This window comes from Myxocyprinus asiaticus, chromosome 8 (genome assembly GCF_019703515.2).
Source record: "Myxocyprinus asiaticus isolate MX2 ecotype Aquarium Trade chromosome 8, UBuf_Myxa_2, whole genome shotgun sequence".
In the NCBI taxonomy this organism is placed as follows: domain Eukaryota; kingdom Metazoa; phylum Chordata; class Actinopteri; order Cypriniformes; family Catostomidae; genus Myxocyprinus; species Myxocyprinus asiaticus.
In genome coordinates, this window is record NC_059351.1 from 54,811,355 (window position 1) to 54,835,319 (window position 23,965).

The window sequence follows — 23,965 nt, forward strand, 5'->3', positions numbered from 1 at the left end:
ACACACACACACTCACACACACACTCTCTCTCACACACACACACACACTCACACACACACACTCTCTCTCACACACACACACACACACTCACACACACACTCTCACACACACACACACTCACACACACACTCTCACTCACACACACACTCTCTCTCACACACACTCACACACAGTCTCTCTCTCTCACACACACACACACTCACACACACACTCTCTCTCAAACACACACACACACACTGGAATCTATATGTAGTTCACGTTTGACACTGAGAATGGTCTCCCCAACTCGTATTGTAAATAAACATTCAGAAAGACTATAATAAACGTGAAAGAGAGGCTCTTTTTATTTCTTGACTGAGGAACATTTTACACCCACATTTATCTGCATCATACATCATCATGTTTATGATCATAATCAGACATGTGACCTCAGTAATTGACTAGTTTATATGGGTCAAAGTGAGCAGCTCTAGTTAATGACCCAGAACTATAACCATGATGACATGTTCAGAAAGTATGAGTGCCATATATGGGAAGATTGGGACACCATGTGCATTTACTGATTAAATGTTGCATATTTAAACATGGGCTTCTCTTGTGCTGGATAATCGTGCATCAAATGCATCAACCAATAGATTATTAGGAGGAATAAAGGGAAACATATGCTAATTTAGTTGATATAGCACATTTTTAAAAAATCATAAAAAGGGTTCATCTTGCCACACGTTTGGGGTTTCAAGCATGTCTGGCTATGATTCATTAAAATATTTAAAACAATGTTCCTGCATAGTTAATTTATGCACATTTATTATGAGTTTATAATGACTGAGAGACTACATGGAATATTTGCACTTTAAAAAACTAATTTCACACGCAACTTTAATTGAACTGCAAAAAATCTAGAAGGTTATTCAAAATTGTGAAAATCTTCCCATATCCATTTATATCATATCATTCCAAAATGTTAATGTATGAATAAGGTTCATAAACATGTTATTGTGTCAATCCTAACACTTGTGCTGTGGATTACAGATGGATGAAATACTGCAGATCTCTGTGTGTATCATTGTCTGCTAAATCTTTTAAGAATTTTACCAATCATGATTAATTGTGGATATCTTATGGGTTTTCCAGTTGTTTGGCTGTGAAACACTCAAAATAACAGTAAGGTCAAAGGTCAGCGTGTCTGTCTGCAGTGCGCATGCGCGGAAGTGTTCTCACGGGTTAAACACTCAGCCGGTGCGTGTTTGTGTGTTTAATGTTTCATTTCATGTGTTTTACATGTTTAATGTGCTTGTTTGTGCTTTAATGACCGTAAACGAATGTTTTTCTTGTCGAATCTCGTTGCTGTTCGCTGGACGCGTTGAAACGAGTATCGAGCAGAAACCGTGTTTGTTTTCGGACTTATGTGCTTATTAAATGATCAATCCAGCGGCTCAGTGTAAATGTGACGAGAAAGCAGACCGGGGCTGGTTGTCACATGGACTGTAATGTACACAAATGTGTTTTCTCCAGCAGTGGATGTTAGTTCAAAAACCGTCTTAAATGAGGACATTTCTGTCAATTATATCCTTTATAAATTCCAATAGCTTCAATATTATTATAATATCAATAGAGTAAACAAATAAAACACACATTCAGCCAGTAGTGAGATGTTATGAAGGTAGTTTTTAACCGAAAAGCTGAACTTTGTTCCTAGGGTAAAGGTCTTTTTTAATATATGTCACATGTGACAACTTACCCCACAAGTTAATCATTAAATTAGTAATCGATAACTGACTATCCGACGCGTTTGCGGACTAGAGTCAGTGAAAGATACATGATTAAACGTTCTTATGCCGATATAGTTTTTTAATTCTCTTTGCGTATATCTGTGTGTACAAATAATAAACATTATTAGGGTTAAAGCCACTCTGCATCGCTTTTATTGTGTCTGTTAAGTGGCGGGAAAACTGTAGACACGTGGACCGTGGCGGGAAAACTGGAGACACGTGGATGAATATCTGAAGTCTTGAATAATCTGCACAAACGGTAAGACTTCTGATTTCTGCGACTGGACATTGTCTTTTATTTATTATATGGATGGACAGGAGAGATTGGAGACCGTTTCTTCAATCATAATCAAGTTAAACTGAAGATATTTATTATACTTCATAAATTTCTCTTTACCTGACATAAAGTGCGACCATTTCACTTTGAAACATGTGACTTTTTTTATTTCTGCTGTGTAAAGTTGACCTGCATTTGAATTTAAGCTCATATTATCTGTAGGCTGGTTAACTGTTAACATGAATGACAGATACAAGATTTCATCATCGCTGTGAAGTCAGAGGCAATTATATCACCAGTTATGAAATAAGAAGGAAAAATTTGAAAGAATGAATCTTAGAAAAATGTTATGCTCATTATTTTAAGTATCTATGCTTTTCTTGATCTATCAGCTAAACAATATGTTTCAGTACAAAGAGTTTAGGTTCAAATAACTAGAATGTAGGTACCTATAATGTGACCTTTGACTTTCCCTTTAAACAGAAGTTAGTATGTTTGATACTCATGCTCTTATTTGAGATACAGTGTGTAAGTATTGAGTTTCCCCCAACCACTGTTACAATCACTTCTGTCAGTACGTTTACATGCACTTTAAAAGTTCGATTTCAGTTGGATAAAAACAATAAATCATGTAATCAATAAATGTCATGTAAACTTTTTTTGCGAAGTCAGATCTAAATTTAATGCGATTGTAGCTCGGCTTCGTCACACAACACTTTGCGCTACATTCACTTCTGTTCAAACGCATACAAACATGGAAGACCGGAAATGAAAGCTTGAAATGCAAAAAAATTTTATTCTCTGACTACAGAAGTTCAATTTGTCAAACTCTGACCTGCGAATCCATATGACGAGAGGACGCGTGACCAATACAGGATCAAAAAAGTGTCGTGTTTTAGCGTTGCAGGACAGTAGAGCTGCAACTAATGATTATTTTGATAATCGAATAATCTAATGATTATTAGAACAATTATTCGACTATTCGGCGATTATTGCAATGATTAATCATTAGCTCTTAACCGATTATTCAGCTTGTGCCTAAAAATCCTTAAAACAAGATACATTTACTTGAGAAGCAGCATATAAGATATTTAGACTTGCTTTAAGAGAATGTATCTTAAATATAAGTGTATTTTTTCACTTGGTTATACTTCTGCAAGTGCACTAAAGACAAAGTAAACATATATTCATGATCTATTCTCTAAAAGCAAGTCTAAATATCTATATGCTGCTTCTCAAACTGAAGTTCTGTTTCTCAGCCCCTCCAAGTCCTCTTAACCTGGACTGGTCGACCAGTTAGGTCCGCTGTTGTTAAATGTGCAAGATCATGCAAGGAGCCTTGGAGTGATCTTGGGCTCATCACTACTTTTAAATAGACAGATCAGTGCTGTTGTTAAGAGCAGCTTTTTCCATCTGAGATCAATTGCAAAGTAAAACACTTTCTAAATCCGATCTAGAAATTGTGATGCACTCGCTAATATCATCAAGGTTAGATTACTGCAACTCATTGTATACCGGACTGCCTCAAACTGCCTTGTCCCATTTACAGTTGGTCCAGAATATGGCCGCTAGGCTCTTTACAGGGTCTAGAAAGTTTGACCACATTACACCAGTATTAGCGTCCCTACACTGGCTCCCCAAAAATGGAGGCTAGATTTTAAAATTCTGCTCTATGTATACAAAGCTCTATCTGGTCTCGCACCTCAATATCTCTTTGACCTTCTTGTCCCATACTCTCCTACTAGAGCACTTCGGTCGGCTGACCAACTTCTGCTCAAAGTTTCTCGTTGTCACTACAAATTGAAGGGCGATCGTGCATTTGTTATTGTTGGCCCCAAACTCTGGAACAAGCTTCCGCTTCATATCATGACCGCTCCGACACTCTGCCTTTTTAAGACCGCCCCTGGACTTGCAAGTTAGAATCCAGGGTGTGCTGAGTGACTCCAGCCAGGTCTCCTAAGCATCCAAATTGGCCCAGTTGCTAGGGAGGGTAGAGTCACATGGGGTAACCTCCTTGTGGTCGCTATAATGTGGTTCACTCTTGGTGGGGCGCGTGATGAGTTGTGTGTGGATTTTGCATTAAAGATGTAATGCATAAATATAACTGCATTAAAGATGTAACGCATTAAATATATCTGCATTAAAGATGTAACGCATTAAATATATCTGCATTAAAGATGTAACGCATTAAATATAACTGCATTAAAGATGTGACGCATTAAATATATGTGCATTAAAGATGTAACGCATTAAATATAAGTGCATTAAAGATGTAACGCATTAAATATAACCGCATTAAAGATGTAACGCATTAAAGATGTAACGCGTTAAATAGAACTGCATTAAAGATGTAACGCATTAAATATAAGTGCATTAAAGATGTAACGCATTAAAGATGTAACGCATTAAATAGAACTGCATTAAAGATGTAACACATTAAATATAAGTGCATTAAAGATGTAACGCATTAAAGATGTAACGCATTAAATAGAACTGCATTAAAGATGTAACGCATTAAATAGAACTGCATTAAAGATGTAATGCATTAAATAGAACTGCATTAAAGATGTAACGCTGGTGTGTTTCCTTTAAAGAGCTCTGGCTCCACAATGAGAGTGCTTCTGTATTTACTTGTTTAGTATTTTTGCATTATAATTCCCTCAGTCGTGAACTGCAGTGCTGCTCTCACACGTCATCATTGTAGTTTAATGTGATCTCGTTACGTTAATGACATCAAACGACTATTCGACAATGGAAATTTTTGTTGACAATTTTTTTTATTGTTGATGTTGTCGACTAATCGTTTCAGTCCTGCAGGACAATGAATAGATAATGGCAGTTTCTCAATGTGTATTCTTTTGTGTTCTTATGTTCTCTACGTCATCATCCACTGCCGAAGTTCATTTCCAATCCTCAAGAACGCAAGTACTGAGAATGCAGGAAATAACCCGGATGTGTCCTTGAAATCGAGGATGCATCGGATGGTGACCTGTGGGCAAGAACTCGGTACTACGTTGGCAGACAAAGGACATTTATCAATTTGTTTTGTTTTTTCCTCAAGAGTTTCCCACTGTAAGCTCACGAAAGTCTGACGGCTCGTGAGATCCGTTATACTCCTTCAACATTTGTTGTTTTTTTGTTCATCATTTTAATACAGTAATAAAGTCAATGGACAAGAGAACGAATGCTTACAGACTTTATTCTTTTAACGTGTCACTAATCCTGAAAAACTTCACTGGTGTGATGATATTAGTGCTGTCACTGGTGTGATAATGTCGGTAGTTCTCTCACTGGATTTAAATGTGTTGTGATGGTTAATTGCACAACAGGAAGATCGCAGCACATCTCAAATCTCACAATAGATGCGTTCTGCGTCCTCCTGTCCTTCCGAGTTCATTCTTCCAAGGTAGATTGGCAAGACTGGTCTTCATAAGAACACAAGTCTAAGAATGCAGAGAACGGAATTGAGAAACACCCAATATATCTTAACATTTTAAATATAATATTATTTGTTATTTGTGATGTATTATTTACTAACTCCAGAAGCCCTCTGGGTGACCTTGTATCCTTGTCCGTTGTTGTCCACAAAAAATTTGCATGCTCAAAGCCTAGTGTGATCGGCCCTTTAATCAGACCACAACTGGTCTCAGCGTTGTGCGCATGCTTGCTCTGAAAGACAGGTGACATGCTACTAGGGTTGCCAACTTTCCCGAATAATACTCTATTTAAACTATGACACTAATCCAAGGAGAAATACATGATTACATATAAGCATTTAAGATATTATATATTATATAAGATTACACAAAAACCTGCACGTGATTACAGCTGCACATGTAAATGTACTGTGAGAAGGATCATTGCCTTACTGATATGTAAATACAGTATATTAATGGTTTTACTATTATTGCCATAAACTGTATATGTTTCTTATACCAAAAGATGGCAGGTAGATTTGTGGTAGTCTGTGATTTATAAAGAAAAATGCTACAGTAAGTGGGTGGATTGAAATCCTTATGTCCCCTGAATATTGCTATTTTTAACATTTTTGAGCACAGGTAGTAGGAAAAGTTAGTTAACTGGCTACCGCCTCAAGACGTGGTTACAGTACACTTTGCTCTTTATTCACTCCCATTCAAACACATCCACTGCACGCAAAAGTGCCGTATAGATGATCAAAACACCACGCAGTCACCTCAAAGAATAGCCTACATATTTCAAAACTACAGTTGAAGTCAGAAGTTTACATAAACCTTAGCCAAATACATTTAAACTCAGTTTTTCACGATTCCTGACATTTAATCGAAGAAAACATTCCCTGTCTTAGGTCAGTTAGGATCACTACTTTATTTTAAGAATGTGAAATGTCAGAATAATAGTAGAGAGAATGATTTATTTCAGCTTTTATTTCTTTCATCACATTCCCAGTGAGTCAGAAGTTTACATACACTTTGTTAGTATTTGGTAGCATTGCCTTTAAATTGTTTAACTTGGGTCAAATATTTTGGGTATCCTTCCACAAGCTTCTCACAATAAGTTGCTGGAATTTTGGCCCATTCCTCCAGACAGAACTGGTGTAACTGAGTCAGGTTTGTAGGCCTCCTTGTTCGCACACGCTTTTTCAGTTCTACCCAAAAATTTTCTATCGGATTGAGGTCAGGGCTTTGTGATGGCCACTCCAATACCTTGACTTTGTTGTCTTTAAGCCATTTTGCCACAACTTTGTAGGTATGCTTGGGGTCATTGTCCATTTGGAAGACCGAGCTTTAACTTCCTGTCTGATGTCTTGAGATGTTGCTTCAATATATCCACATAATTTTCCTTCCTCATGATGCCATCTATTTTGTGAAGTGCACCAGTCCCTCCTGCAGCAAAACACCCCCACATCATGATGCTGCCACCCCCATGCTTCACGGTTGGGATGGTGTTCTTCGGCTTGCAAGCCTCACCCTTTTTCCTCCAAACATAACGATGGTCATTATGGCCAAACAGTTCAATTTTTGTTTCATCAGACCAGGGGACATTTCTCCAAAAAGTAAGATCTTTGTCCCCATGTGCACTTGCAAACTGTATTCTGGCTTTTTTATGGCGGTTTTGGAGCAGTGGCTTCTTCCTTGCTGAGCAGCCTTTCAGGTTATGTCGATATAGGACTCGTTTTACTGTGGATATAGATACTCGTCTACCTGTTTCCTCCAGCATCTTCACAAGGTCCTTTGCTGTTGTTCTGGGATTGATCTGCACTTTTCACACCAAACTACGTTCATTTCTAGGAGACAGAATGCGTCTCCTTCCTGAGCAGTATGATGGCTGTGTGGTCCCGTGGTGTTTATACTTGGGTACTATTGTTTGTACAGATGAACGTGGTACCTTCAGGTGTTTGGAAATTGCTCCCAAGGATGAGCCAGACTTGTGGAAGTCCACGATTTTCTTCTATTTCTTTTGATTTTCCCATGATGTCAAGCAAAGAGGCACTGAGTTTGAAGGTAGGCCTTAAAATACATCCATAGGTACACCTCCAATTCAGTACACCACCTATCAGAAGCTAATTGGCTAACTGTCTAAAGGCTTCACATAATTTTCTGGAATTTTCCAAGCTGCTTACAGTTTTTTTCAACTGCTTACATTTTCAAAACTTTGCCTCTTTTTTTTCAAAACTTTACACACAAATCCAAGAATTGCACACACAAAATGCCTCACATCTGTTGCAAAATGAAGCACCGAATTCAAAATATCACAAACACATCTCAAAAGCAAACATTTGTCTTACGTTGCAAACACCTTTGCCATAATATATTTTTGGATATATCATATACACACATTTATTCAAAACCTAAAGCTCTTCTTTCATGAGCTCCTATGTACATTTCTGTACAAGATTGAAAGTAATTGGCAGAGAGATGTTGAAAAATTCACGGTGAACACGAAAGCAAAATTGAAACCAAACTATTTATTTATTGTAAGCATTTGTGGTTGTGAATACAGTATTACACAGTACGAAAGAAATACTTCAACCATGTGTAGTTGCACAGAAACCAAACATAATTTTGAAAAAGGTGATTATTCCAAAGGAATGGTGTGTGTGTGTGTGTGTGTGTGTGTGTGTGTGTGTGTGTGTGTGTTGGTGGGCGAGATGGTTGGGTGTATCTAGGCTCCATCTCTCCTCCGGGCTGGGTCCGGCCACAATACTTCATCCACGTCACATGCTATGTTTTCTCTTGCCAGACACCGTGGAAAGAACCTCCTTGGATGGAGGCAGCGTCAATGTCTCCACATGCCTCCTCCACTGCCTGGAGAAGTGTCATGTTGACATAGGGACGACGATCATACACTTTCCAGCGACATGTGGAGAAAAATTCCTCAATAGGGTTTAGAAATGGTGAATATGGAGGCAGGTAGACAACAGAAAAATTTTACTCCTCACATGTGCAAACACTCATTGCTTTACTTAACACCAACCAATCATGGCTTTAGAATAGGCCTATAAATAGGCCAAAGGTCAAGTTATAGGTTTTGATTGGTTGTGTTTGAAAAAGGAAATCAAGATACTTCCTGTTAGATATTTGTGTGTTACATAGAGAATTGTGTGTTGTGTTTTGTAAAAACAATTTTTATGAAATTGAAAACTGATTCGAAGGCCGAGAATTAGTGTATGGTTTTGCAGATTTGTTGTGTGGTTCTGGTGTTTGAGTGTCAGGTTTCAGAAATTGTGTGACAAGTAAGGATTTGGTGTGTAAGCAGTTTGAAAAAAACTGTAAAGGCACAGTTAACTTAGTGTATGTAAACTTCTGACCCACTGGAATTGTAATATAGTCAATTAAAAGTGAAACAATTGGTCTGTAAACAACTGTTGGAAAAATTACTTGTCATGCACGAAGTAGATGTCCTAAACGACTTGCCAAAACTATAGTTTTCTAATATGAAATCTGTGGAGTGGTGAAAAAAAATAGTATTAATGATTTCAACCTAAGTGTGTCAACTTATGACTTCAACTGTATATGTTTTTATTGTTTCAGAAAGTTAGTAGATGGTATGTAATAACATTTTAATATAATATTGGTATTTGTAATTTACAGTATTTGTTAAAACTATAAGCTTTTTGAGCGTGACATCATATCCTGTCCATTGTGGTATCCAAAGTAATTTTGCATGCTCAAAGCATAGTGTCACAGTGGCATCAGGTTGTAAACAAGACAAACTACAGTGAGCTATGGCAAAGATTTAGGCTACTCTTTATCTTATGATTTAGGCTTTTCATTATCTTATGACCTTTTTACTTCTTAACAAGTAGGCTACAACTGTATATCTAAGTAATAATAAACCATTTGTTCCTTTTACAGCACAATCATGGTGAGAAATTATAAAAGAAAGACAAACAGAGCGAGCACAGCTCCTGACACCATGCTGAAGGCCGTCAGGCAGGTGCTGGTGTTCAAGAAGACCATTAGAGCTGCAGCTGAAGAGTTTGGCATCAATTATCGGACACTTGCCCGCTACTGTACAAAAATCCCCCGAGAAGAGGTTGAGGGAAATGCAGATTATCCGAGCTGCACGGTGGGCTTCACTGGTGCAAGACAAGTATTCAACCCAGAACTTGAGGCGGAACTGGTCTCCTACATTTCAAAGGCAGCCGACATTTACTATGCGCTTCCACCAAAGGCGATCAGAAAATTTACGTACCAGCTGGCAAAGCGTCACCAATTGCAAATGCCGTCATCATGGAGGCAGAATAAACAAGCCAGTGCAGATTGGTTTGCCGCCTTTTTAAAGAGACATCCCACGTTGTCCGTCAGGACACCTGAACCTCCAACTCTACTGAGAGCGAGCAACTTCAAAAGAAGCAACATTGAGATGTTTTTTAGCAAGCTGAAGGAGGTGATGGAACGCCACAGTTTCAAACCTGAGGATATTTGGACCATGGATGAGACTGGTGTCACCACCGCCCAAAGACATGATAGAGTGGTGTCTAGAAAAGCCCTCGCACAAGCATCGGCTGATAAGGGACCGCTTGTTAGCGTGTCTTTTACCATCTCGGCCAGCGGTAATATGATACCACCCTATTTCGTTTTCCCTCGGGTGCAGTTCAGACAGCACTTCCTCACTGGTGCACCCAGCAAAAGCGCCGGCGGTGCCAATCTGAATGGTTGGATGAGTGAGAAACTGTTTGTTGATTTCCTGGAGCATTTTATACAGCAGACCAAATGCTACCCGGAGAGGCCCTGCCTTCTGCTTCTTGATAGTCTAGTATCAAGCCTCTTGTCCATTGAGGGGTTCAGTCTTGCAAAAGCAAACGGAGTAGTTGCACTCTCCTTCCCTCCACACTGTTCCCTCCTACAGCCTCTGGAACGGTCCGTTTTTGGCCCATTTAAGAAATGTATCAATGCGACCATTGACAGTTGGATGCTTGGTGGTCCAGGGAGGAGCGTCACGATCCATCATATTCCAGGAATTGTTGCCACTGCCCTGCCCCTGGCTGCCACCCCAACCAACATTACGGAAGGGTTCAAGGCCTGTGGCATCGTCCCCCTGAACCCAAACATTATTGAGGAATCAGATTTTGCTCTCAGTTTTCTTATGGACTCTCTCTCTTCTGCATCCAATGGCCCAGCAGATACTCACTTTAAGGATGACTACTCCCATGATGCTCCTGATCATACTCTGTGCCCTTCTCTAGAGCCTTCAACATCACACTGTGACCCAGAGCCCACAGCAAATGATCTACAGTCTTGCCAAAGACAAATGACACCGGAGAAGGATGACTGCCATCTTGACTGGCTCCCCTGTGATTAGAGAGACTTGTCTTAACAAATAAAAAGAGGAAAGCTGGAGGGATAAAGGCTGCAACAACAAGAACAGATGTGCAAGAATGTTTCTGCCTTGTTTTCGATTAACCTTTTTTAAATAGTAAACTGAGATACATCTGGCTGCAGTGTGTTGTGTCTTTCTACATATGCCACAACCGTAAAAGTGATGTGCTCTCTCTCTGTCTGTCTCTCTCTCTCTCTCTCTCTCATACTTCACATTCAGTTCATCCATTCCAATCTCTGTTGGACAAAACATTGTTTCAGTATTTGTGCCTTTTACTTCTGCCATTTTTGCAGTTTCATGCATTGTTTTTCTGTCACAGAAAAACAGTTTTACTGTTTAAATTATTGCTTAAAGTCATTAAATATCACACATTTTAAACATATCTTGTGGAACATGCCTTTTTTACTTCAGGAAGTATTTTATATGCAAAGGTTTTCTTCTCAAAACAGTGTTAATTAACAGTACATTCCCATTGTGAAAACTTACCCCAAATAGTGTGACAACATACATAGTGGTCAACTTGTGTTTAATGACCTGTTGTTTTTTTCCTAGGGAATGACACGTTACATTTTGTTTTGTTTTAGCCAAGACTTTCAATGTAAAGTGTGTAACTCTTTATTTTTATTTTTACTAAAATACATTCTGCTATCCCAGCTTAATATGCAGAAACAGTTAAAGGTAAGCCATTTTTAGATTGATTTCCGCAAACTGTAAACATTGCATCTGTGGCACTATAAAAACTCGTTTGTTTTGAGCAGTTCGTCCAGCCTGACACAACAACATTCGCTCGACCATTGGCGTGAATTTGGGGTGGGACTATCTGCTTGTTTCATCAACAGCAGACGGGGGAGTGTTTGAAAAATGTTTATTTTAGTGGCACGGAAATGTACACTCAAGCTTTAATGCATGTGTCTATACCGATGATGACTTTTAAATATGCACTCAGTGACCACTTTATTGTGAACATCTGTACACCTACTTATTCATGTGATTATCTAATCAGCCAATCGTGTGGCAGCATTGCAACACATAAGATCATGCAGATACGGGTCAGGAGCTTCAGTTAATGTTCACATCAACCATAAGAATGGGGAAAAAAGTGATCTCAGTGATTTTGACCGTGGCATGATTTTTGGTGCCAGACGGGCTGGATTGAGTATTTCTGAGCTGAAATCAGCCCGTCTGGCACCAACAATCATGCCATTGAGAGACATTTTTTCATGGTTTATGCGAACATTAACTTAAGCTCCTGACCCAAATCTGCATGATTTTATGCATTGCACTGCTGCCACACAATTGGCTTTTTAGATAATTGCAAGAATAAGTAGGTGTACAGATGTTCTTAATAAAGAGGTCACTGAGTGTATATTCACTACAGTAAAAAGTGTGACAACTTGCCCTGGTCTCCCCTGTTTGTTCTGCTACAAAATGAAACTGAATAAACACATTTATATAATCTCTGAAACAAATGTAGTTATTTTCTTTAATTGCTCACAGTTACAGTAATATTAAAAAGGCAATATTCTGAGTGTCAGGCCATCATAAATGTGTCTGTTTTTGATGTCTTTGTGTTCAGATGTTCATCATGAGACAGCAGGTGGATTTGATGTGCTGTAAATCAGTAGGAACTGATCTGTCCATGCTGGATATTGATGATTTGATGACAGAAATCTCTCAGCTGAAGAAAGAGGTGGCGTTACTGGAGGCAAAGCTGAGGGAAAGAGGAGATCCACTGAACGGAGAGGTTTGTACAGCTGTTAAATATATCAAGAGTCCAGATGAGTCAGTACAGTGATTGTGTTGTGTTTGTCAGGAGCTGGAGAAGGTTTCCTGTCAATCTTCAGTGTGTGTGACTGATGGGACCTCCACAGAATGTCAGGATTCAGTGATCAGAGATCTGAGATCTGAACAGAGATCCAGAGACACACAGGACTCAGAGCTCAGCCTCACATTACTCTGTTATACTGACACTCAGGAGAGTGTGTGTGACAGTAATCAGGGTGATCAAACCTCCACAGAGTCTCTGGCTTCTGTCTGTAACGCTGGAGAACAGCAGATGCTGCAGATACCATTGAAGATGTGTTCAGTGAAGCTGCTGGACTGCAGGAACCTGATGGAGATGAGAGGAGAAACCACAGCAGAGGAACAACAGACTGAAGAAGATGAGGAAAATAATGATGGTGATTTTATTCCTTCAGGTATATGTCTTCATTAAATGTTCTAGCTTTTTATGAGACTTGACTCATGGACTGTGAAATCAGTTCCAGAGTCAGTAACTCCGGATTATTCAATTTGATTGGTGCAGTGACTCTGGATTAGTTAGTTCTGTAGGGGCAGTGAATGAATTAATTAATTGTACACTTATATAGCATTTGTTCTGACACCACACTCAAAGCGCTTTACACAGAAGACAGGGGACTTTCTTCAGCCACCATCAGTGTTTAGCATCTACCTGGATGATACGACGGCAGCCATAGTGGGCCAGTATGCTCACCACCATGAGCTGTTGGTGGAGAGTAGAGTGAGAGAGCCAATTCAGGAATGGGGATTATTCAGAGGCCATGAGTAATTGCAGCCAATGGGGGAATTTGGCTAGACTTATTAGAAGTTCTAATAAGTTTCTTATTAGAAACTTATTATTTAGAAGTTTGGACACCTGGGTTCACTTCTAATCTTTACAAGAAGTGTCTGGGATTATTAATGACCACAGAGAGTCGGGTCCTCGGTTTAACATCTCATTTGAAGAACAGACTCTGGATTAGTCAATTCTGTAGGGGAAAGGATGCAGAATTAGTCAATTCTGAAGGGGCAGTGACTGGATTAGTTGGTTCAGTAGTGGCAGTGACTGAATTAGTTGGTTCAGTAGTGGCAGTGACTGGATTAGTTGGTTCAGTAGTGGCAGTGACTCTGGATTAGTTGGTTCAGTAGTGGCAGTGACTCTGGATTAGCAGGTTCTGTAGGGGCAGTGACTCTGGATTAGTTGGTTCTGTAGGGGCAGTGACTCTGGATTAGCAGGTTCTGTAGGGGCAGTGACTCTGGATTAGTTGGTTCTGTAGGGGCAAGGACTCTGGATTAGCAGGTTCTGTAGGGGCAAGAACTCTGGTTTAATAGGTTCTGTAGGGGCATTGACTCTGGATTAGTTGGTTCTGTAGGGGCATTGACTCTGGATTAGTAGGTTCTGTAGCGGCAAGGACTCTGATTTAGTTGGTTCTGTAGGGGCAGTGACTCTGGATTAGTTGGTTCTGTAGGGGCAGTGACTCTGGATTAGTAGGTTCTGTAGCGGCAAGGACTCTGATTTAATTGGTTCTGTAGGGGCAGTGACTCTGGATTAGTTGGTTCTGTAGGGGCAAGTATTCTGGTTTAGTAGGTCCTGTAGGGGCAATGACTCTGGATTAGTTGGTTCTTAAGGGGTAGTGACCATGGATTAGTCCAAGGATTGCTTTTTGGTTTTCCTGTGGTGACACTGTTTCCTGTTCCTATTGCAGCTAGCGCTCATGTTTGTAGCCTGCTAGCCTGCTTAGCATTGCTTATCTTTCTATATACAGCGTTTAATCTTTAATCTCTCCCATTTTGTTTGTGCGCAATGTTTTATCCACTTTTATAGTTTTTAACGCGATACAACTACGTGCATTTTACCGTGCACACCCGCCTTTCCACTTTTTTTGTGATTAAACTGCGTGCTTTATCACATGCATTTTTTTCACGTGTTATTGCATTGATCTCAAACCATTGGTGATCAGGAACCACCACAACAACAACAATTCCTTGAGGGATTCACATCGATCTCAAACCCCCGCTGATCAAAAACCACCACCACAACAACAACAAATGATTACGGTATGTCATGGCATCCGCTCATATTATCGCTTTGTGCGTTGCATGTCACATGTTTACTATAGCTTCTTCTGTCAGTAGTGAGGGATTCACATGTGATAAATGTAAGGAATTAGTCAGGCCGATGAAGAAGGTTAATGAGTTAGAAACACACATCCGAATGCTAGTGGAGGTCAGTGAGAAAGAGAAGCCTGTAGATACTGTTTTGGATGCGGGTAGTACATCGAGCAACACACACACTTAGAGCCCCTGCAGCAGGGCATTTGGGTGATGACTTGGCAACATACTCGTAGGGCAAAGCGACACAACTCTCCTGTTCTTGTTAGGATTTCCAATCGATTCTCCCCACTCAGTGATGCACCCTCTGAGAATGATGTTGAAATCGCACTTGTTATTGTTGACTCTATTGTAAGGAACATGGATGTAGAGACTCCAGCCACTATTGTTAAATGCATTTCGGGGGCTCGGGCATCTGACATCATATCAAATTTACAAGTTCTGGCAAATAATAAACGTAGATTTTCTAAAATTGTTATTCATGTTGGCATTAACTATGTCCGGCTTCGCTAGTCGGAGATCACTAAAGATAATGTTAAAGAGGTGTGTGAACTTGCCAAAACGATGTCAGACAATGTAATATGCTCTGGCCCCTCCCTGCTCGTCGTGGTGACGAGGTTTATAGTAGATTAGTGTCACTGAATGGTTGGAATGAGTGGTGTCTGGAGAATAGCATAGAATTTATAGACAATTGGAAGAGTTTTTGGGGTAGACATGACCTGCTAAAGAGAGATGGACTCCATCCCTACAAGGAAGGTGCCACTCTCCTCTCTAGTAATTTGTCTCATAGTCTTAATAGTGATAGTATTTGACTAACTGGGGCCCAGGTCAGGAAGCAGACAAACTGGTTAATCCGAACGTCAGCTAGCTGCCTTGAGACGTCACACAGGTCTCATAAACTACAACACAAGGCTCCAGACTGTGAATAAAATGGTTGCAAATGCAACCAAAAATAATTGATTGTGACAAGAATTTAAAATGTAGTCACCATTGGTGACAGTCGGGTTGTGTGCATTAATATGCGGTTTTGTCAGATATTATCTTGTGAGTTGAGTACATCTTTAGAGTGCGAACCATCAGTGTGTCTCGAGCCGCTTTTCAGCTGTTCTGTTGTGATGATGAGCTCGCTGCATTGCATGCAACAAAAAACCCAGAGCGAGAGAGTTGTGAATAAATGACTTCTTTGAACCAGGTCTTTTTCATGAATCACCCGAAAAGAACTGAGGGTGTGAACTCAGGAGCTCAGGTTAGCAGTTTGAATCAGAGTCAGTTTCTCAGCGAATCAGCCGTAGTGTCAGTGAGTTCACAACTAGGACCGCAGACATTTCATAATAAGAGTCCCATGCATTTTTCAGGCTTCTTTTAATTAAAAGTCCCGCATTATGTACCACTTTTTTCTTCTGGTAATTAGTGATTGGGATTAGAGTAGCACAATAAACTGCATCTGGAATTTCGTTTCATTTGCACTCTTTTAGTCTCTGCGTCTGGTCCATCGGTAGCAGTAAAGAAGGACTAAGGCAATATTTTAAAACATTATAATCAATTATTATATATATGAGATCCAGTTTTTGATACTTAGGACAATTGAGGGACTCATACACAACTATTACACAAGGTGCAAACATTCATTTATGCTCAAGAAGACAACACACTACTATATGCATACTTTATGTAAATATCTGTAATGTAGATTCTGAAGGTCAGTACTAAATAAAAAATATTTTATCTCATTGTATAAATTATGAAAGGGGTGTTAACATTTATGAGACAAAAGGGGAATCCAAACTTATCTTCTCAACTATACATACTGTATATTAAACCTCAGATTAATGGGTTATTATCAGCAGCTTTCTATGTTGTTTCTGAACAGCAATCTAAATCGAGCAATTCTGTGATTTGGCAACTAGAAACAGCCGTTTGGCTCCTTAATGTTTCAGTTTAGGAGCCAATGGCCCCTAAGTAATTTTTTTAGTCTGGAGCCCTGCAGCACATAGAGACTGTATCACCTAGATATCATTTAGAGACTGTGTCTGTTCCCCAAACTAGCAAACACAAAACCCTCATTAAGTCATTTAGAAAAAATTTGATTGATGTCAAACTTGAAAATAAAAATAAATAAATAAAAACTGAAGATAAACATCTTATAAAGATAGGGCTACTAAACATTAGATCGCTTCCATCCAAATCACTAATTGTAAATGAAATTATTATAGATCATAGTTTGGATTCACTCTGTTTGACTGAAACCTGTCTTAAACCGGATGAATATATTAGTTTAAATGAGTCTACTCCTCCAGGTTATTGTTATAAACATGAGCCTCATCTGAGGGGTTGAGGAGGAGGTATTGCTACAATTTACAGTGATATTTTCAGGATTACTCAAAGGTCTGGATATAAGTTTAATTCTTTTGAACTGATAATGCTTAATGTGACATCTTCAGATATAAATAAAAAATGTTTGTCTTCTTTGTTCTTGCAACAGTATATAGACCACCAGGGCCATATTCTGAATTCCTTTCAGAATTTGCTGATTTTCCAACAGATATAGTGGTTGCTGTGGATAGAGATTTAATCGTCGGTAACTTCAACATCCACATAGATAATGAAAATGATACATTTGGATTAGTATTTATCAATATTCTCAACTCTGTTGGGGTTAGACAACCCATCGCCTAAATCATACGCTAGATCTAATTTTGTCATATGGATTTGATGTTGATAATATAGCAATTCTGCTGTAGAGCAATGATATCTCGGATCATTACCTCGTCTCTTGTATGCTACGCCTAGCAAAGGTAACTCGGTAATGGTGGCATAGTGGGTTAAAGCACATAACTGGTAATCAGAAGGTTGCTGGTTCGATCCCCACAGTCACCACCATTGTGTCCTTGAGCAAGACACTTAACTCCAGGTTGCTCCGGGGGATTGTCCCTGCAATAAGTGCACTGTAAGTCGCTTTGGATAAAAGCGTCTGCCAAATGCATAAATGTAAATGTAATCTTCCAGACTTGTCTCAAATACTCAGTATGCCAAAAAGTTCAGAAGATCTTGATGTTGTCACAGAAAATATGGAAACACTCTTCTCTAGCACTCTAGATAATGTCACCCCCTTCAATTAAAGAAAGTTAAAGAGAAAAATCCCACATAGTACATGGTACAATGATCACACTCATGCTTTCAAGAGAGCAGCTTGGAAAATGGAGCTTAAGTGGAAGAATACAAAATTAGAGGTATTTCATGGTGCATCGAAGGATAGTGTCTCTAAATACAGACAGGCTCTGAAAACGGCCAGGTCAGCATATTTGAGCAAACTCATAGAAAATAACCACAACAATCCTAGGTGTTTATTCAGTGCTGTGGCTAAATTGGTTAGGAATAAAACTTCTATTGAACCAGATATTCCATCACAGCATAGTAGTAATGACTTTATGATAAAATCAAAATCATTAGAAACAAAATTAGAATTATGCATCTGTCTGCCACAGCAACCCAGAAGACTGAAATTATTCCCTACGAGCAACTTCAGTCCTTCACTGTTGTGGGTCAGGAAGAGCTAACAAAAAATGATCAAAACATCAAAATCAACAATATTGATGTTAAACCCAATATTGACTAAACTCCTAAAAGAGGTGTTTCCTGTAATCTCAGAACCTCTTCTTAATATTAGTAACTCCTCATCCTAAGGGCATGTCCCAAGAAACTTTAAACTGGCAGTTATCAAACCACTTATCAAGAAACCACAGCTTGATCCAGGAGAATTGGCTACTTATAAACCGTTTTCAAATTTCCCATTTATGTCGAAAATACTAGAAAAGGTAGTGTCCTCCCAATTATGTTCATTTTTGCAGAGAAATAGTATATTTGAATGATTTCAGTCAGGATTTAGGCCCCATCACAATACAGAGACTGCACTTATCAGAGTTACAAATGACTTGCTCTTATCATCTGTTCGCAGCTGCATTTGTGTTCTAATGCTTTTAGATCTTAGTGCTGCCTTTGACATCCATTCTCTTGGATAAGCTTGAGAATTATGTTGGCATTTTTGGTCAGGCATTAGCTTGGTTTAGGTCCTATCTCTCTCTGACCGCTACCACTTTGTCTGTGTAAATGAGGAACTGTCAGATCAAATTAAAGTTAAGTATGGAGTACCACAGGGATCAGTTTTAGGGCCTCTGCTTTTCTTCCTATATATGCTTCCCCTGGGAGACATTATCAGGAACCATGGAATTAGTTTTCACTGTTATGCCGATGATACCCAACTTTATATTTTTTTCGAAACAATTTTCCAAATTAACAGTGTGTATAAATAATATCAATTAGTGGATGGCTAGAAATGTCCTTCTACTCAATTCCGATAAAACAGAAGTACTAATTATTGGAACAAAAACCTAAAAAAATAAGACGCTAAAATATAATCTGACTCTTGTACTGTAACGTCAATTTCTACAGCAAAACATTAAGGTGTTATATTTGATAGCAATCTAACCTCAGAAAAACAAATTTCCAATAATGTTTGATAATTGTTCAACAATAATTGTTGAACTGCATTCTTTCACCTCAGAAATATTGCTAAATTACGACACATGCTATCTATTTCTGATGCCGAAAAACTAATTAATGCATTCATGACCTCAAGACTAGATTATTGTAATGCATTACTGGGAGGATGTCCTGCAGGTTTAATAAATAAACTTCAGTTGGTTCAAAATGCAGCTGCGAGAGTGCTAATTAGAACCAAGAAATATGACTATATCAGCCCCATTTTATCGGCGTTACATTGGCTACCTCTCAAGTTTTGTATTCATTTGAAAATTCTGTTAATTACTTCCAAAGCTTTGAATGGTGTAGCTCTAAAGTACTTAAATGACCTTCTATCATGCTATAATCCATCGCACTCACTATGATCAGAACCGGAAACACTTCTCATATTCTTTAATCCTGCTTTAAAGTGAACGGCATCTACGCTAATTTTATTCTATTTCTTTCCCTGTCTATTTATATCCCGAAGTTACCAAAGCCTGCCAGATCCATCTCCAGTCCTGCCTGATGTCCGATTTCCGCTATGTTGCTGAGTGATGATGACCAACTGCAGCATGTGCCACCCAGATTTCACTTCAGTCTACTAAGACTGACTTCACTGAGGATGAATTGATGCAAACTCAAAGACATGGGATTCTTCATGAGCCACTGTTTGAAGCATGGGCTCAGGATGGAGTTCACCAAAATTACCTGCCATAAGCTTCCAGCCGGACTGCGATGCTTCTCACTGAATGATACCTATATCAACTTGGTCAAAGGAGGGACAACACTCTCTTAAACTACACAGAAAATGAATTAACCACTAACAAAAGCCTTCATCAGCCAAAATCAAAAGACAATGCATCAGGACTTTAACCCTAAAACTTATAGTTCATAAGAAATCATTTTGTTTAATCTTTGACCCACAAAACTTACTTTGTTTGCTCATTTTAACCACTAATAGTTCTAAACATAACTAATATTGGCATTATATTCATTTTGTGTTACATTATAATTTCATGTACTGCTGCTTTGAAACAACGCCTGTTGTGAAAAGCGCTATACAAATAAATTTGACTTGACTAGTCGGTTCTGTAGGGGCAGTGATTTTGGATTAATTGGTTCTGTAGTGGCAGGGAATCTGAATTACAGTAGTTTGTTCTCTAGGGACAGTAGCTCTGGATTAGTAGGTTCTTTAGGGGCAGTAACTCTGGATATGTCAGTTCATTAGGGGTAGTGACCATGGATTAGTCAGTTCTGTAGGGATAGTGACCATGGATTAGTTGGTTCTGTAGGGGTAGTGGCCATGGGAAGCCATGGTTCCATAGGGGCAGGGACTCTGGATATGTCTGTTCTTTGCGGGTAGTGACTCTAGATTAGTCGGTTCTTTAGGGGTTGTGTCCATGGATTAGTCAGTTTTGTAGGGGAAGGGACTCTGGATTAATTGGTTCTGTAGGAGCAGGGACTCTGGATTAATTGGTTCTGGAGGAGCAGGGACTCTGGATTACAGTAGTTTATTCTCTAGGGACAGTAGCTCTGGATCAGTAGGTTCTCTAGGGGCAGTGACTCTGGATATGTCTGTTCTTTGCGGGTAGTGACTCTAGATTAGTCGGTTCTTTAGGGGTTGTGTCCATGGATTAGTCAGTTTTGTAGGGGAAGGGACTCTGGATTAATTGGTTCTGTAGGAGCAGGGACTCTGGATTAATTGGTTCTGCAGGAGTAGGGACTCTGGATTAATTGGTTCTGTAGGAGCAGGGACTCTGGATTAATTGGTTCTGTAGGGGCAGTGACTCTGGATATGTCTGTTCTTTAGGGGTTGTGTCCATGGATTAGTGAGTTTTGTAGGGGCAGGGACTCTGGATTAATTGGTTCTGAAGGAGCAGGGACTCTGGATTAATTGGTTCTGTAGGAGCAGGGACTCTGGATTAATTGGTTCTGGAGGAGCAGGGACTCTGGATTACAGTAGTTTATTCTCTAGGGACAGTAGCTCTGGATCAGTAGGTTCTGTAGGGGCAGTGACTCTGGATATGTCTGTTCTTTGCGGGTAGTGACTCTGGATTAGTAGGTTCTTTAGGGGTAGTGTCCATGGATTAGTCAGTTCTGTAGGGGCAGGGACTCTGGATTAATTGGTTCTGTAGGAGCAGGGACTCTGGATTAATTGGTTCTGTAGGAGCAGAGACTCTGGAGTACAGTAGTTTGTTCTCTAGGGACAGTAGCTCTGGATTCGTTTGTTCTGTAGGGGCAGTGACTCTGGATTACAGTAGTTTGTTCTCTAGGGACAGTAGCTCTGGATTAGTTTGTTCTGTAGGAGCAGGGACCCTGGATTAATTGGTTCTGTAGGAGCAGAGACTCTGGATTACAGTAGTTTGTTCTCTAGGGACAGTAGCTCTGGATTAGTTTGTTCTGTAGGGGCAGTGACTCTGGATTTGTCGGTTCTGTAGGGGCAGGCACACTTCTATTGACTAGCGCAGTTTCATCACACTTAAACAATGTTTAGCGTTCCATTCAGTTTGTAACCAAGTAAAACAAGATGCATGAATATCAGGAAGAATTACTGCAAGAGCAAGATTTGGCATGCAGGTGTGAGGGACCTCAACATGTCTAGGGACATTTAACTACATTAAATACACACTCCTCTCTCTTGCTATTGTTTGCATGCCAATAGTGGATTTAACAATACATTTCAGACCCCCTGTGGTGCCACCCCCATTTGGAAGACCCATGCAGTAGGGGCAGTGACTTTGGATTAGTCAGTTTTGTAGGGGCAGGATCCAGCTCCACATTGGCTGTTGGGGTTGTATTTACAATGTCATTCATAATGAAACTGGTTGTACTGATCAGTGAGGATTGAGAGCAGATCATGTGAAATGTTTGGGAGGGAAAAGGGTCGGTGTGAGCATATTGGCCTTTAGAGCCAATGCACCTAGAGAGTTTGCAGTGTTGGTACATGTAGGTCAGAATTAACATTGTACTATTATGTTCCTTTTTTAGGTGCAAACACTGGTTCATCTTCAGATGGAGAAACGGCTTCTACATCAAAAGAGCGTCAGACAGCACAGAGTCTTTCCTGCATCACCTGTGAGAAGACATTGAGCTCGCAGGGATTTTTAGCGAGACATGAGAGAAAACACACAGAACAGAAATTCTTCAGATGTAGGAGATGTGGGAGCAGCTTTTCTACCTTACAAGAAAGGAACCGTCATTCAAAAGAGCACATAGTGAAGAAGGAGCTCCACTGTGGGCGATGTGGCAAGGTTTTTCACTCTTCTGGTTATCTTAAAGTTCACATGGAAACCCATGGTGAAAGCAACCCTTTCCACTGCAGTGAGTGTGACAAGTTTTTCAGTAGCAAAGCAAATCTTGATATGCATAAAAGAATACACACTGGGGAAAAACCATACCAGTGTCCTCACTGTGAGAAGAGTTTCAATAACAGATCCCATCTGAATGCGCATGTGCACTTGCACACCAATGAAAGGCCAAATCAGTGCAGTGAATGTGGGAAAACCTTTACACAGCTGTCTTATTTAAAGGTACACCAACGAATACACTCTGAACAGAAACATTATCAGTGCTCTCACTGTGATAAACGGTTCCGTACAAAATATAGTCTCCAATGCCATGAGAGAATGCACACTGGAGAGAAACCTTACCTCTGCTCTCACTGTGGAAAAAGGTTTTCAGATCTTCATACATCCCAAATTCATGTGAGAGTGCATACGGGAGAAAAGCCTTATCACTGTAGCGTTTGTGGGATGAGTTTCAGTCAACAAACTAATTTAATGATGCACAAGAGGACACATACTGGAGAAAAACCTTACAAATGCACTCAGTGTGACAGATCGTTTGCTCGATCTGATATTCTTAAAGTCCATCAGAGAGTGCATACAGGAGAGAAACCTTACAGCTGCTCTATCTGTGGGGAGAGATTCACTTATTTAGGAAGTTTTAATACTCATCAGAAGAAACATATAAAAGAAGAAACTAACTTGGAATCAATATAACATCTTTTGCCAGCTCATACCCATCCATTAATTGGCTGTATCTCTCTCCTCTCCACCAATAGCTGGTGTGTGGTGAGTGTACTGGCACACTATGGCTGCCGTCGCATCATCCAGGTGGATGCTGCACAATGGTGGTGGTTGAGGAGAGTCCCCCGTTCACTGTTCGCTTTGAGTGTAGTGTCAGAAAAGTGCTATAGAAATGTAACATTCATTCATTCATTCATCTAGAAACTGCATTGAGGTTTTATGTGGATGTAGAGATAAATAGAGTTGAAGGAAGTGCCTGCAGTAGTGTTTGAGGCAGCTGGCCAATTGTACATATCTCATTTAAATCTCAATATTCACAGAAGTGATGGTTTTAAATCCCCTCAAAAGTAAATACTTAAAATTCTTCAGTTTTTCCTGGTTTATTATTAGTGATTCACCGATACCATTTTAAGCCCTGATATTATCTGTTACACCAAGTATTAATATGACCTTAAAGAATATATTTTTTGCAATATTTTACAGGTTTAATTATTATTTTTAGCTTTAGTACAATGACACAAAAATCGCATTGCTTTTTTTTCTCACACAGTAAAATTCTTTTTTTATGCATGTACATATAAAGCTGTCTTTATATTTTATATAAAATTCCTTGCAAGGGTATTAGCACTTTTGGGGGTTCTTGGCATCGAAAAGATTAAAACCCTGCAAT

General features: G+C 39.5%; 2 protein-coding genes across 5 annotated transcripts; both read left to right on the forward strand.

Annotated features, from left to right (window-relative positions):
- The first annotated feature begins 1,208 nt into the window (after positions 1–1,208).
- LOC127445010 (uncharacterized) lies at positions 1,209–11,866 on the forward strand. 4 transcript variants are annotated; one of them, XM_051704723.1, is made up of 4 exons: positions 1,209–2,032; positions 7,405–7,533; positions 8,273–8,442; positions 9,388–11,866. In XM_051704723.1, exon 4 carries the CDS (start codon positions 9,395–9,397, stop codon positions 10,835–10,837), a length of 1,443 nt encoding a protein of 480 aa, XP_051560683.1. In that variant the 5' UTR covers positions 1,209–2,032; positions 7,405–7,533; positions 8,273–8,442; positions 9,388–9,394; the 3' UTR covers positions 10,838–11,866. The 4 variants fall into 4 exon arrangements, with proteins under 4 accessions (XP_051560683.1, XP_051560681.1, XP_051560682.1 ...); XM_051704721.1 differs by lacking the exon at positions 7,405–7,533; XM_051704722.1 differs by lacking the exon at positions 7,405–7,533 and having other exon boundaries at positions 8,273–8,438.
- On the forward strand, positions 1,215–23,895 carry LOC127445009 (zinc finger protein OZF-like). Its single transcript, XM_051704718.1, has 4 exons — positions 1,215–1,240; positions 12,432–12,599; positions 12,669–13,053; positions 22,256–23,895. The coding sequence occupies exons 2-4, from the start codon at positions 12,432–12,434 to the stop codon at positions 23,266–23,268; spliced, it is 1,566 nt and encodes a 521-aa protein (XP_051560678.1). The 5' UTR covers positions 1,215–1,240; the 3' UTR covers positions 23,269–23,895.
- The last annotated feature ends 70 nt before the right edge of the window (positions 23,896–23,965 follow it).